Source organism: Oryza brachyantha, chromosome 3 (genome assembly GCF_000231095.2).
Source record: "Oryza brachyantha chromosome 3, ObraRS2, whole genome shotgun sequence".
In the NCBI taxonomy this organism is placed as follows: domain Eukaryota; kingdom Viridiplantae; phylum Streptophyta; class Magnoliopsida; order Poales; family Poaceae; genus Oryza; species Oryza brachyantha.
Genome location: NC_023165.2, coordinates 22,255,201 through 22,270,498, shown reverse-complemented (window position 1 = coordinate 22,270,498; position 15,298 = coordinate 22,255,201). Strand labels below are relative to the sequence as shown.

At 39.4% G+C, this 15,298-nt stretch overlaps 1 protein-coding gene and 1 long non-coding RNA gene across 2 annotated transcripts; one reads left to right on the top strand and one right to left on the bottom strand.

Moving 5' to 3' along the window:
• The first annotated feature begins 231 nt into the window (after positions 1–231).
• LOC102716201 (myosin-17-like) lies at positions 232–13,763 on the top strand. Its single transcript, XM_015835241.2, has 39 exons — positions 232–628; positions 2,551–2,679; positions 2,906–3,049; positions 3,135–3,280; positions 3,390–3,546; positions 3,649–3,707; positions 3,819–3,978; positions 4,099–4,248; positions 4,339–4,475; positions 4,560–4,706; positions 4,804–4,905; positions 5,002–5,059; positions 5,143–5,244; positions 6,065–6,099; positions 6,253–6,379; positions 6,465–6,635; positions 7,324–7,455; positions 7,524–7,633; positions 7,734–7,794; positions 7,985–8,162; positions 8,245–8,450; positions 8,636–8,755; positions 8,865–8,963; positions 9,305–9,526; positions 10,197–10,336; positions 10,483–10,597; positions 10,697–10,750; positions 10,822–10,902; positions 11,046–11,216; positions 11,446–11,598; positions 11,714–11,920; positions 12,006–12,146; positions 12,225–12,295; positions 12,370–12,469; positions 12,538–12,594; positions 12,676–12,732; positions 12,816–12,896; positions 13,019–13,101; positions 13,189–13,763. The coding sequence occupies exons 1-39, from the start codon at positions 626–628 to the stop codon at positions 13,298–13,300; spliced, it is 4,578 nt and encodes a 1,525-aa protein (XP_015690727.1). The 5' UTR covers positions 232–625; the 3' UTR covers positions 13,301–13,763.
• On the bottom strand, positions 6,548–14,184 carry LOC107303922. The gene is made up of 2 exons (XR_001549890.2): positions 13,993–14,184; positions 6,548–6,582 (listed from the first exon to the last, which is right to left on the bottom strand). It is a non-coding gene; the product is annotated as an uncharacterized LOC107303922 (long non-coding RNA).
• Between the last annotated feature and the right edge of the window lie 1,114 nt (positions 14,185–15,298).

Sequence of the window (15,298 nt, the reverse complement as noted above, 5' to 3'; positions counted from 1 at the left end):
TTTTAATGTTTAAATGCTTTATTTAGGTGTCCAAAGATTCGATACGATATTTTTGGGAAAAATTTTTGGGACTAAACATGACCTAAATTGAAGTTAGCAATTGGCTATACTGTCAGAACTTGCTCTAAGAGGATGAATACGCAATTCCCAGAAATTTCAGGTCCTCGAAGCAAAAAGGTATTTTTGTTTAGTTGCCGTCCGGAGACAGCGCATGTCAGCCAGGAGAGAGAAGAGCAGAATTCCTCGATTCTTTCAAAAAAACCATAAACAGCCTGTAATTACCATTTCTGTCCTTTCCCCCCTCCCTCCAGGCTCCACGACTCCAGCCCCCCGCCGTCGCCGCCGCCGACGAAACCCTCATCGCCGGCTGCGGCGGAGCCACAGGGCGCTCGAAGCAACCGTAGAAGAGAGCAGGGGAGGGGAGGGAGGCGGGGGCGGAGGATAAGGGAGAGGAGTGGTGGAAGCAACCCAAGCTGCGAGGTGGGGTAGGTGGCGAAGCAGGGGGGGCGGCGAGAGACCTCTCGGATTGGTCCCTGAGACGGGCGCCCGGGTCTCGCCGGTGGCAGGATCCTTCTGCTGGAGCTGACGGATTCGTGGCCCCCTCCGATCCGAGGCTGATCCGCCCATGGTACTGTTACGGATCGCGTGCTTCCTCTTGCTTTCCTCAATGATACTAGCAGCCGCGTCGGTTTTGATGGGTTCGGATCGGATGTTAGTTTGCTGCTGTTCGGAGTTTTGGATTAGCTCTCATGGCTTGGATGGAGCCATCGGTGAGATGCTAGGAGTAATCGGTAATCAGCTACTTCACGATGCTCCATCGCCCACAGTAGTGTAGTTGCAACTTTTGAAATCCTTTAGCTGCTATTTTTGGTGTCTGCTGATTATAAGCCGTAACGGCTTGTCAGCAACCAAAAAATAATTTATAGGTAAAACTTTTATGCATGTGCCCTTAGCAATTCAGAAATCAATGCTGGAAAATAAATTACGATGAAAAAGCCCCAAAATTAACTCCAAAATTAAGTTATGAACTTCAATTTTTGGCAGCGGCACAGAGGCCGAAAGGTAAGCTATGGGAGTCACCTAAAGAGAAACCTAGACTCATGCAGATTTAGGATAGGGCAACATGGTTTGGAACTTTGCTACTACTCACTTAATAGGTGACGAAACAACTCCTTGACATTGACGACAACAATGTTTGGCCTTCACAAAGAAGTTGATTCTGCAGTAATATGAAGGACGTGGAATGAGATTTATGAATAGCTTTGTGTGAAACATTCCCTTGTGTTTTACTTTTGATTTGCTTGTTGAATTTGCCTAGGTGATGTTCAAAATGGAACCATATATTGTTATATGCATTATGAGCAGTTTTTAGGTCCTGACTCCTAACTCCTTACACATGATTTTCTGAACTCGAATATGCATTTGTGAAGCTCTAACTAAAACCATTTGAGGAGACCGCTTTATTTTCATGTTTTTTAACCAACTAGCTAGGGTTATGCTTAAATATTATAACACCTTGTGAAACGTAAATACTAAGGTTTTGAACCAAGTAGTATGGATTAAGTTAACTTAATACTAAGGTTTTGAGACAGCTAGTAAGGAAATACTATTATACTTTGCAAAACTTAAATACTAAGGTTTTCGTATGATGATACTCTGATACCGCAAAAGTCAAATACTAAGGTTTTCAAGCACTCACAAGTTTGCATATGAAAAAACTGATTTTGATCTACTGCATGGTAAGTGGACTAGTGGAGTGAATGTTAGTCTGATCTTGTTGTGTTCTGGTTTCTAAATCTTATGAATCTTCTAGATGAGACCCTGCGTGCTGCTGTTGGAAATGCATGGTAAAATGGTAGGCATAATGTGTGGCATCGATATCTGTTGTTACCAAATGGTTCACTTCATGTGCTTGGTACAAGTTGCACTTTGATTATCTCTCCAAAAGCTGTACATTATTGATATGCATGGTATGGAGAAGAGAGACAATTCGTACCTTAGATCAATCATCTAAAAGGCTAAAAGAAATTGAGGTGATGTGTCAGACGAGAGAATTAGCACTAACTACAATTAGTGTGTATAGGATACAGTCATCAGAGGAATTGTTAACCAAATTTCACCTGCCAGATCTACTAAGAAGTATGAATCTACCTATGGCCTTCATGTTAGAGAGATAAAAAGAAGAAGAGGACATTGAATCACTCATTCCGCTAAAGCAAGTCTTATCTTTACCTTCTGGCTAAAATCCCAGTTTCTTCAAAAGCCTTTTAGGGATATGGCATATTTGTCAACCCTGAGTATCTGATGCCTGGTGCAGTTGGTAGTTGGTAGCAATTCATCGTGAATTTTTCTTTTGTTCTGTCATGTCCAACATACTTACACGACTCTCTCCTTTATCAGTCATGTATGAAAATTTTACAAGGTGTAACACAACCCTCTGCATGAAAATGAGCGAGGAATATTACTTTATTAGATCATCCATCAAAACCTTTAGTTACTCTTCTGTTTAATCAAGGCATCTCTTTGATTGCTGCACCATGTGTTTTGCAGGGAACTCCTGTTAATATTATTGTTGGTTCTCATGTTTGGGTTGAGGACCCAACTCTAGCCTGGATAGATGGGGATGTTGTTAGCATAAAAGACAATGACGTTCATGTGCAGACTTCAAATGGGAAAAAGGTACAGTTTGCAATTTCTTATCTTGCATTCTGCAGATCATCTCTATCTAGTTCTTAGTATTTCCTTAAAATCCTTGAATGAACCTGTGTTGTTTTGTTTTAATATAAAAGGAGAACTTTATAGTACTGTTTAATTATTTTACATGTGGCTTGACTGTTACTATGGGTTCTGTCTTTTTGACATAAAATGAACTATGAGTTTCATCACAAGCAATGCTTTTGCACAGATTACTACAAATAAATCAAAAGTATTCCCCAAGGATATGGAAGCTCCACCAGGAGGAGTGGATGATATGACAAGATTATCTTACTTACATGAACCTGGTGTTCTACAGAATCTTGCTACCCGTTATGAGCTAAATGAAATATATGTGAGTGCCTTATCTTTTCTGCCCAAAATCTCACTGTAGATGCACCACATGACTAGCACATAGTAATCATTCTGTTGCATTTCAGACTTACACTGGCAGCATTTTGATTGCGGTAAACCCATTTCAAAGATTGCCACATCTCTATGATACCCATATGATGGAACAATACAAAGGTGCAGATTTTGGGGAGCTGAGTCCTCATGTCTTTGCTGTTGCAGATGTTGCTTACAGGTGAACTGTTGCATAATATTTATATTGACAAATATATGACCCTGTCAGCGAAATGTACTTTCTATATACCTACATCGGCCTGATGTGACCTATTAATGTGAGCAACCAGGGCAATGATAAATGAAGGGAAAAGCAACTCTATATTGGTCAGTGGTGAAAGTGGTGCTGGCAAGACTGAAACAACAAAGATGCTTATGAGATATCTGGCACACCTAGGTGGGCGATCAGGAGTAGAAGGAAGAACTGTAGAACAGCAAGTTCTAGAGGTAATTCATTTAACCTTTGCTTGGTCTGCACATTAATTTATCTTTCAAATAAAAAAAAAGAACTTGCGGTAGCTGATTTCCTTATAAACCATATAATTTTAGTCAAACCCAGTTCTTGAAGCTTTTGGTAATGCAAAGACTGTGCGGAACAATAACTCGAGGTTAGTTATTTTCTTTTCCTGTCATTGACAATTTTTCTTGCTTTATTTGGAGTTTTGGACATTACCAATTGGTTTTGTGAAATCCTCATGTGCTCTACAATTCTTGTAAAGTCGCTTTGGTAAGTTTGTTGAGATCCAATTCGACAAGACTGGACGCATATCAGGAGCTGCTATCAGAACTTACTTGTTGGAAAGATCCCGTGTATGCCAAATAAATACTCCAGAGAGAAATTATCATTGCTTCTATTTCCTTTGTGCTGCACCCCCAGAGGTATGTTTTGTATTGAGTTGCTGATAATTATATGACCATTCATCTCTGTTTTGAACATGGAACTCAATGTAGCCTAAGCCCTAAAGGACATTCTTTACTATGGATGTACATAATATGCAGGATATTCAGAGGTATAAGTTGGCTGATGCTAGATCTTTCCATTACCTCAATCAGTCAAGCTGTATTGAAGTAGAAGGAATTAATGACGCTGAAGAATATTTAGCAACAAGAAGGGCCATGGACATAGTTGGAATCAATGAGGAAGAGCAGGTTTGTATTGTATTGTCCTGAAGGACCGAAGCTATTTAAAATACTAGTTCGAGGAGAAATGGCATACATAATTACCAAATTATATTACAGGAAGCTATATTCAGGGTTGTAGCTGCTATACTTCATCTTGGAAACATAAATTTCGCCAAAGGAACAGAAATTGATTCATCTGTAATCAAGGATGACAAATCCAGATTCCACCTTAACACAGCAGCAGAACTGTTGAAGTGAGTAAATTTCTCCTTTTATTCCTTTCATATTTGTTCAGTGTGGCCAAAAGTGCAATTGCTAACGACTAAAGTTTCTTACAGATGTGATTGTGATAATCTGGAAAAAGCACTGATAACACGAGTTATAGTTACTCCTGAAGAAATTATAACTAGAACGCTTGATCCTGCTTCTGCACTTGTTAGCAGAGATGCATTAGCAAAAACAATATATTCACGATTGTTTGATTGGTAATGATCTTTTCCCTTTTCTCTGGCTGAAAAACTCAATTAGATTTCAAATTTGGATCTTGAAATTTCCCCACTGTTACTGTTATCTTGTGCACAGGATTGTGGAGAAGATCAATGTCTCCATTGGACAGGACCCAAACTCGAAACAGTTGATTGGTGTTCTTGATATTTATGGTTTCGAGAGTTTCAAAATTAACAGGTTAGTGTTTTGCACCTTTTTCAAAGTTCAAACTAGGTGAAAAATCCAACCCATAACATATGCTAAAACAGCAATGTGTTGTACTCCTCTAAACAGTTTTGAGCAGTTGTGCATCAATTATACAAACGAAAAGTTGCAACAACATTTTAACCAGGTACATCTTGAATTAGTTCTTGAAATTGAGCTTTGCTCTAGAGATTGCTGGTTTGTGTCTAATATGAGATGTTTGCCCTGCAGCATGTGTTCAAAATGGAACAAGAAGAATACACCAGAGAAGAGATAAACTGGAGTTACATAGAGTTTGTTGATAATCAAGATGTGTTAGACTTGATTGAGAAGGTACACATTTCATCATATCTTACATGGTATGAGATGGCACACATGTTGCAAAGAGCTTATGGTATAAGCTCTGCAAAAGAGTATATAAATACATGCTAAATTTATCTACTGCCCGTATAAGGTTTTCGGAATATCAGATTAAGATATGAGATAAAATTTTCCAAAAAGCCTATTATCATCCTGCAAATGTTGGTCAGGTAATGAGGTTTGTACAATTTTCCATACAGGGTAATTGTTGATCTATTTCTGCCAATAACAGTGTCAGCAATTATAAATCAGTGAGAAAATGATCCAATTCGTGTTCTCATTTTGAAATGATTATTGTTCAGGCTCCTAGGCTGTTTGACATTTGCTGCTTGAGATAGCTTAACTTAGGCTAGAGGAAAATCTGTTCTGCAAGTTTTAAACCTTCATGGCCCTACCATCTGAGAGTTTACCAATTTCATGGATTTTTTAAATTAGTTGGGTTGTTTGGGTTATGTCCTCAGGTTGTTAAAGGGTCTTTTGGGTAATATTGTACTTGCAGTGCATATAATGTTTCAACAGACTTGTGCCCAATGGTATGTTGTTGATAAAAGGAAGTGTCCTAGCTATGGTGAGCTTTGCAGATTTCCTTAATACATGTCATGCTTCTAGTTCTAGTAAATTCAAGGCTTGGCCACACAACCATTTAGTCTTTGATTGCGGAAATTGGAAACAACATATTGTTTGCTATAATCGTTTTATTTTAGAGTAATATACAAACAACATATTGTTTGTTATAATCGTTTTATTTTAGAGTAATATACAATGGCTATAACGCATGTTTCCCTACTTACAGAAAGGTGGTTTGATCGCACTTCTGGATGAAGCATGGTATGTTTTGGAACTCACAATTATCATTCCAAACCACTTGCAACCAACATAGATTTCTTCAATCATCATGACATCTGGATTGAATATAGATTATTTCATCTGTGACATGTAACTGCTTGTGAACTAATTATGTTTTGCAAATTTTGTTCACAGTATGTTTCCTAGATCGACACATGAGACATTTGCACAGAAGTTGTATACAACGTTTAAAAATAACAAGCGGTTTGCCAAACCGAAGCTTTCACGCACAGATTTTACAATTGTTCATTATGCTGGTGATGTAAGTCTTCCTCATTATAAGATAAGTATATTATTGCAAAAGGTAACCATCATACTAATTAGACATAGTTGTGTATCATCCACAGGTGACATACCAGGCTGATTTTTTCCTAGACAAGAACAAAGATTATGTAGTGGCTGAACATCAAGATTTGCTGAATGCTTCTTCTTGTCCTTTCGTAGCTGCTTTGTTTCCTGCCCTCCCTGAAGAAACAGCAAAATCTTCAAAATTTTCATCAATCGGGTCACGTTTTAAGGTGAAACTTTACATGATTTTGTTCTAATTACCACAATACCTTACTTACACATCCCATCTTGTTTGTAGCCTTAAAATGAATCATCTGTTTCTTTGGAAGCTATTATTGCCACACAGTATATTCTACTGGAATACTGGATGCATCAGTCCATTCATTTGAAATATAATCTCCAAAATATTATTTAGTGCTAGAAGAACCAGTGACTCTATCATGTTGTGCTGTCACATTAGCTCATACTTGTTTTGTCAAAACAGTGTTTGGAATGCACGGACATCTGGTGTGTGAATCAAAATATTATAAATCACGGATAACATATCACATATGTTATGGTACTGATGTACTGTATCAGAAGTTAATATATGCATCCTTTGTAAATGTTATATATGTCGCCACATCACTGTTATTCATATCCTTCCGACCTTCTCTTCAAGCTCTCCTTGATTGCCATGATGGCGGTGTATGACAACACTGTTGCTCAATTCCTCCTGCTGTACATAGTGACATAACCATTAGGTCTGCATGCATATTGTAATGTGGAGAAAATTCCTTCCAAAATAATTTCATGTGATAGCATAATATGATTAAAATTTAGTGCTGAAGTCTTGCTTTATTTCTATCTGAGAAAGTATATCTTGTTTACAATGCCGCTGACCTTTCTGTGTTGACATTCCTGCTGTACAACTCTCAGCTGCAACTTCAATCTCTCATGGAGACTTTGAGCTCAACAGAACCCCATTACATTAGATGTGTGAAGCCAAATAACCTCCTAAAGCCAGCCATTTTTGAGAACACAAATGTTATACAGCAACTGCGATGTGGAGTAAGATTCATATACTCTCTTTTTGTTGTTATGTTAGCTTCTGGTGAACTAATTCTGACATATTGCAGGGTGTTCTTGAAGCTATCAGGATCAGCTGTGCTGGATATCCCACAAGGAAAACATTTTATGAATTTGTTAATCGCTTTGGTGTTCTTGCTCCTGAAGTTCTAGAAGGAAGGTAAGCAATCCAGCTGAAAGCAACATGGAGTTTTTGCTCATCTGTTTGGTATTTCTTTGATGTTTCAAGCTATTCACTTTTATTTTGTTCTTTTACCTAGCAATGATGATAAAATTGCATGCCAGAAGATTTTGGAAAAGATGGGGCTGGACAACTACCAGGTAACACATGCAACAGATGCTAAATGACCATGTTGTGTATATGATTTGAGTCATTGTGCTGATGGAATCACTGAATCAGTGAATTTTATCACATAGCAATGCTGGAAAAAGATGCATGCTGTGTATACAGTTTTGAGTCTTTATTGTTGCCTTTGGTTAGCTCTTACATAATCTCTTTGTTGTCTTTCAGATTGGAAAAACAAAGGTATTTCTGAGAGCTGGACAGATGGCTGATCTGGATGCACGAAGAGCTGAAGTGCTAGGAAGAGCGGCAAGAATTATACAGAGACAAATCTGTACATATATTGCACGGAAACAGTTTGTTTTGCTCAGAAGATCAGCAACACAGCTACAGTCTTTCGTTAGAGGTACTTCTCCCCCTTCTGTAATGCAGTTTCTGCAGCATTGGACATATTTTATGCAGCTGTCCTTTTCCCTTCTGTAATATAGGAACTTTGGCCCGTAAATCGTACGAGTGCATGAGGCGGGAAGCATCAGCAGTGAAGATACAAAAGAATATTCGTCGTCATAAAGCTCGTGTGTCTTATTTACAACTACAGGAGGCTGCAATCACATTGCAGACAGGATTAAGGGCAATGTCTGCTCGCAAAGAATTCAGATTCAGAAAGGAAACTAAAGCAGCTGTCCATATCCAGGTATGTATGATTTCAATTACATTGTTTTTGTAATAGTACTTCATCAGTTTTACAAATTATGCCATGGCTTGAGAAGTTTAGGTTCATCGTATTTCTGAAACTGCACTGCTCTATTTATTGTTTTCCTTTGTTGTAAAGAAGCGAAACAATCATTGTAGTATTGTGATGTGGTATTTTAAACATAGGCACGATGGCGCTGCCACAGAGACTATGCTCATTACAAGAATCTGCAAGGAGCAGCTCTTACTTATCAGTGTGCATGGAGACAAAGGCTTGCAAGAAGAGAGCTTAGAAAACTCAAAATGGTACCTTGTTATCCCTTTCCAATCTTCAAGTGTTGTTTAGCACAGCAAATGTCATTGTCGTGTTTATCCATGAATGTCATTGTTGTGTTTATCCATGAATCCTTTGCAGGCTGCAAGAGAAACAGGCGCCCTCAAGGAGGCCAAGGATAAACTTGAGAAGCGTGTTGAAGAGCTGACATGGCGCCTTGGACTGGAGAAGCGATTAAGGGTATGTCATGGGCCAGGGTTCATATGGATTAAGGATAGCCGGGGGGCAGCTGCTAGGATGAGAGAGGGAACTTAGGGGAGACTGACTCTTATTCATTGCTTAATGAAAGATGGATACAGTCCCATATGACAGACTTTAACCCCTAAGAAAGGACTCAACCTAATCTTATCCTAACTCTAACCCACACTAACTGGTGGTACAGTACCACGAGGGTACTGTTCATCCGCAAGAGAATTGGTTGGCTGTGGGCCTTAGCCTCCCAACCCAATGACCCATGACATGGTATCTGTCCCTTGTTCATTTGGCACTTGAGGCTTACGTGTAACATTCTCAATTTGCAGACTGACCTTGAGGAGGCAAAAGCCCAGGAAATTGCTAAGCTGCAAGAGACACTGCATGATATGCAACAGCAAGTTGAAGAAGCAAAGGCTATGATTGTTAAGGAAAGAGAAGCAGCTAGAAAGGCAATAGAAGAGGCACCTCCTTTAATCAAAGAGACCCCTGTATTGGTTGAAGACACGGAAAAGATTAACTCACTCACAGCTGAGCTTGAACAACTGAAGGTATGGTAGAATCTGAGTCTGAACCATTTCTTCGTGTCCCATGCAGTTATTTTTTCCCCTGGTAGTTGCTGTAAGTGTTTTTCAATAGTTGGTGCATGCATTATATGGACCTTGTTTTTACGCTGATCTTTCAGTATACCGGTCTTTATTTGGGACATTTTCCATTGACAACAATATTAACTTCTACATTTATCTGAACCGAGTAAGCTGCCTTGTGAAAATTTGCAAGGTTTATGCCATATTTTGCTTATCCTATGAAGGAAATGTTATTAAGGGCCTGTTTGGGGGAGCTTTAGATTCTGAGAAGCAGCTGCTTCGTAGCCAGCTTCTGAGAATCTGGAAAAACTCCTAAACCCAGCTTCTCCAGATTCTGGATTCTTAGTTCATTTTCCAGAATCTGTAGCTATAGATTCTCAGAAACTGTGGACCGTTTGGGGCAGCTTCTAGGAAAAGCTGTAGCTGGGAGAAGCTCCCCCAAACAGGCTCTAAGTGTTTAGTGGGAAAGAGGTCATGTGGTTTCTGTTATGTGTGCAAATTTGAGGAAATCCTTGTTTGTCTTAGAAACCCCATTCCACAATTTGCCACTCATTTCAGACAAAGAGGCAAAGACAATGATTGTAGTATACGTTTGTTGTATAGTTGAACTTATGCCTGACTGTCATATTTGCAGGCTTTGCTGCAAACAGAAAGGCAAGCAACAGAAGCTGCCAAGAAAGAATATGCTGAAGCTGAACAGAGAAATGAAGAACTAACCAAGAAATTTGAAGGCGCAGAGAAAAAGATTGAGCAACTTCAGGATTCTGTCCAGAGGTGCAGTGTAAACAATGCTACCAGTTGTTATTTCATTTTGATGTTTCTAATGTTTTGCTTTTGTGAAGGATGATCCCTCTGTCTATACATGTATTAGCACCTTTTTCTTTATCCTGAATTGGACATTTTTGTAAAATTGAGCACAGGCTGGAAGAGAAAGCAACTAACATGGAGTCTGAGAACAAAGTGCTACGTCAACAGGCTGTTGCTATTTCTCCTACTGCAAAATCATTAGCTGCATATCCTAAGTCTCCCTTCCAAGTATTCCATGACCCTGAGTACTTACATTCTGTATTAATATAATTCTGTTCAAATTTCATCATGATGGCCTAATATTTCAAATCAATTGTGCTTTGCTAGCTGAAAACTCCGGAGAATGGTGTAGCTCCATATGGAGAAGTGAAACCATTACCTGTAAGTGGAAAGAACAATGTATTCATTTGATATTAATTCAAAAGTTACTGACATTAGGTATCTCTGTGTAGGATGTCACCCCTATCTCACTCAACCTGAAAGAGCCTGAGACTGAGGAGAAGCCACAAAAGTCACTCAATGAGAAGCAACAGGTGTGCCTTTTCTTATTTGGGTTTACTCCATTGTTTGTTTGACATTTCTGTCCTAAAGCAAATTACACACCTTTGTTTATTTGGTCCTGAAGTTATGTCAAGTACGAATTATTTTTTCATCCTGTATTTGTTTTATGCTTCAGGAAAACCAAGACATGCTGATCAAATGTGTATCACAAGATCTGGGATTCTCCAGCGGGAGGCCTATTGCTGCTTGCCTTATATACAGGTGCCTTCTACATTGGAGATCATTTGAAGTTGAAAGAACTGGTGTTTTTGACCGTATAATTCAAACAATAGGCACTGCTATAGAGGTAATAAATAATATATTTCTTTTGTATTCCACTTTTCCTCCCTTTTCCTGGAAAGCTGCACATGACATTTTGTTTGCCTAGTACAGATATCTGCTTTGGTGGTAGAAATTGAAAAACAGAAATACTGGAGCTTAAAGTTTCTAATACTGCTATTACTTTTAGATTAAGATCGTTTACCCTTTATGTTTTGTCATATTGCTATATAGCTAAGTTTAAATACTTTCCAAAGGCCCAGGAAAATAACGACAAACTAGCATATTGGCTCTCAAATTCTTCCACATTACTCCTACTACTACAACGAACGTTGAAAACAACTGGAGCAGCTGGACTCACTCCTCAGAGGCGAAGGTCTTCTGCTGCATCATTTGGGAGGGTGTTTTCGGTAAAACATATTTCATCCCTATTTGTTTACCATTAGGATTTTCTATTCTTAATATCTTTTAATTCACTGTTTCTTTTTTTTTACGTTAATAATTCACTGTTTCTGAAAATAAAAGGGAATGAGAGCTTCACCACAGAGTGCTGGACGTCCTTTTCTGGCTAGCCGCTTGATGGCAGGGATAGGTGATCTTCGTCAAGTTGAAGCCAAGTATCCTGCTCTGCTTTTCAAGCAGCAGCTTACAGCTTTCCTTGAGAAAATCTATGGCATGATCAGAGATAACTTGAAGAAGGAGATATCTCCATTACTTGGTCTTTGCATACAGGTATGAATTGGGCACTAGCCTGGCTTTTGTTCTATAAGAAGAGAGTGAACTTCGGGTTTATTTTTGTGATGCTTATTTTTTGCAGGCACCAAGAACATCTCGTGCGAGTCTAATTAAAGGATCTCGTTCTCAAGCAAATGCCTTGGCCCAACAAACCTTGATCGCCCATTGGCAGAGCATTGTGAAAATTCTAACAAACTACTTGAATGTTCTGAAAGCCAATTATGTACGTATAAGCCACGTATCCTCGCACATTATTTTGATTGAGTTGACATTGATATGTGCTATCTTAAATGTGCAACAGGTCCCTTCATTCTTAATCAGCAAGGTTTTCACTCAAATCTTCTCGTTTATTAATGTTCAATTGTTTAACAGGTAAGATTTGGCTTTTGCTTTATGTGTTCTACATACTCTCCTGTTGGGATTTTGAGATACTCCTTATCTTGTAGTCTGCTTCTTCGACGAGAGTGCTGTTCATTTAGCAATGGAGAATATGTCAAAGCTGGACTGGCAGAATTAGAGCAGTGGTGTATTTATGCGACTGAGGAGGTATTTATGGGCCTGTTAATTTTCCTGGAGATCATTTGTTTTGGTGCTAACATATGTGGTATATACAGTATGCAGGTTCTTCCTGGGAAGAATTGAAGCATATTAGGCAGGCTGTTGGATTCCTTGTAAGTGTTCTGCACTGATTGGATGTTTTGTTTTTAATTTTCTGGGTCAAAATAGGATATTCTAATCGGTTGTACTATTAGGTAATTCATCAAAAGCCAAAGAAAACACTGAAAGAAATCACCAACGATTTATGCCCTGTAAGTGATCTTTGAACTGAATTAAGTTTCTCAAGCCATTGACATTTGTTGGTTGACTTGTCATGTATGTTGCAAACTTTCAGGTCCTTAGCATACAACAGCTATACCGAATCAGCACAATGTATTGGGATGATAAATATGGAACTCACACAGTTTCATCAGAGGTAATCTTGTTTTGCTTGCTTGTCAAATTTTCCTATGTACTTCTGCTACTGGGTCAAGCAGTGGAGTTACTATATTTCTTTATTGCTAAATTTTGTTTTGGTTGATACACAAATGGTTACAGGTCATCTCAAGTATGAGAATAATGATGACAGAAGACTCGAACAATGCAGTGAGCAGTTCTTTCTTGCTGGACGATGATTCAAGGTTATTTCCTTACGCCGACTTCAACAAAAGTCAACATCGCCTGAAATATTTGCTCTCTAACATTGGCCATGGTACTTGTAATTGCAGCATTCCGTTTTCGGTGGATGATATCTCAAAGTCAATGAAAGAAATTGAGGTAACAGACGTTGACATGCCTCCTTTGATCAGGGAGAACTCTGGCTTTAACTTCCTACACTGAAGAAAGGACTAACAAGGGTGGTGGTCCTTTCAACGCAAAACCTCTTCTGCATTCCTTTTGTCCACTCATCTCCAACCTGTGCATAACTCATGTACATACTACTCATTCTCCTTTGCTCTTTTACCAAATCACATCGTCTAGTCTGGTCAGTAATCGTTAGGTCCATTTGTTATTTATTATTGTTAGGTCTTCGGTTTGATTGATTGGTTCTTTCTCCAATTTTCTCCCTCCTTTTTCTGGGGGATCAAATTTATATTGTAATGGAAGGGGTCGGATGCCCCTGGTCAGGTCCCCGAGCTGCTATTGAAAAGCTCGTGTTCCTCTTTAGCGTCTGGAAAAGGTTTTCCACATCTGTGTCAGGTCACCGGTGTCGTTCTTTTCAATCCTCACCGTATTGTAAATTGCAAAGAAGATCATAGTTGAAAAGGAGAAGAAAAAAAAAAGAACCACATTGGAAAACTGAGCTTTTGTTGTATTCTGTCTGCCCCAATTCTGATCAGGGATGCAACTGAGACCCAAAAACTCCAGCCATGTCTCGTTCCATCCTCGTTGGGTATGAAAAGAACGCCCGAGAATCTCATCAAGAGATTTTCTTTTTCCAATATGCGTAAGTTGCCCACAAGAAACATCAACCAAAAGAAATTACTACTAACATTGTCGAAATGAACGAGTAGTCCCAGATTTGGGCGTACCAGGTTATTGTCGACGGCCGGCAATCTTCCCCTTCGATGCCGCCTTGGTGTGCTCGTCGTCTCCTCTACCGCAGCCCGCGGGTGCAAGGTTGCAGATGATGCATGTCGTCGTGCTATATTTGTCTTGTGCCCGATGGATTTTAAGTGCATGCACAACGTTTTAACATGGTGTGTAGCTCTAGCCTACCACGTTAGAGCCGGCACACCATCTTGCCATAGACCATGCCCCTACAGAGGCACGTGTGCATTGCAGAGGGCACAAGTGGCTTTTTCAGAAAGCGAGAGAGAGGAGAGAGATGCCAGAGAGAAAGTGAGAGAGAAGAGAGAATGACGCCGGAGAAAGTTGAGGTCGCCTGCCAAGGCCAGTAATCGCCACTGTCCCTAACCCGCTGCCTGCGAGGCTGACCACTGCCCTCTAGATCTGTCTCGTGAACGCGTGTGCTGCCGAGCTCTGTCGCCCTTGACACGTCGCCGTCCCAGATCCGCCACATGGACGCGACCACCGATGAGATCCACCGCTCTCGACGCGCTGGTATCCCCTAGATCTGCCACGGGGGACACGACCAGATGGTAGATTGACATGTACGAGGTGCACTGGCCGCTAGTGAGCCATGCATTCAAAAATCACACAATTTCTCGTTAAATCTTCGGGCTACCATTCAAATTTTGTCATGCAACAGAGCTGTGATCCATAAAAGTTATTTGTAACGGTCTCTACATTTAAAGCAAATGCACATAGCCAAAAATAATAACAAGAGTACTTAGACACATACCCTTGAAAAGGATTCACCTTACAAGTAATAAGTACGAGCAACCACAAGAGAAACAATTCCTAAGCTTCAACTCTCTTCCTAAAGTTCCAACCAAAAAACTTAACCCTACACACAAAGTATTCACCCTACAAGCAACAGTATTAACAACAGGAGAAAAACACTAAGCTTCAACTCTCTTTCTAAAGTTCCAACCATATTTAGCAAAGAACTCCATAGCTCTAAGCTTCCAACAACTTGCGATCTTCCTTTTAGCTTTGTGACCATATTTCTTCTAAAGTAACAACCACCATTGATGCGTCCAACAAGTTCCCTTAAAGGTTACATGTAAGAATGAGTTGGTATTGGAACATTTAAACACCACATCATTCTATTCAACTAAATAGGCCAACATAATACCACAAATTCCCACAAAAAATGATGTTTAAGTGTAGGTTATAAACCATTTAGCCAATTTCAAAAAAAGATTAGAAGCACTCCAAATACATCTTGCATCATGATAATAAAAAAGATGGGTTGTATTGTTTCATGAGTAT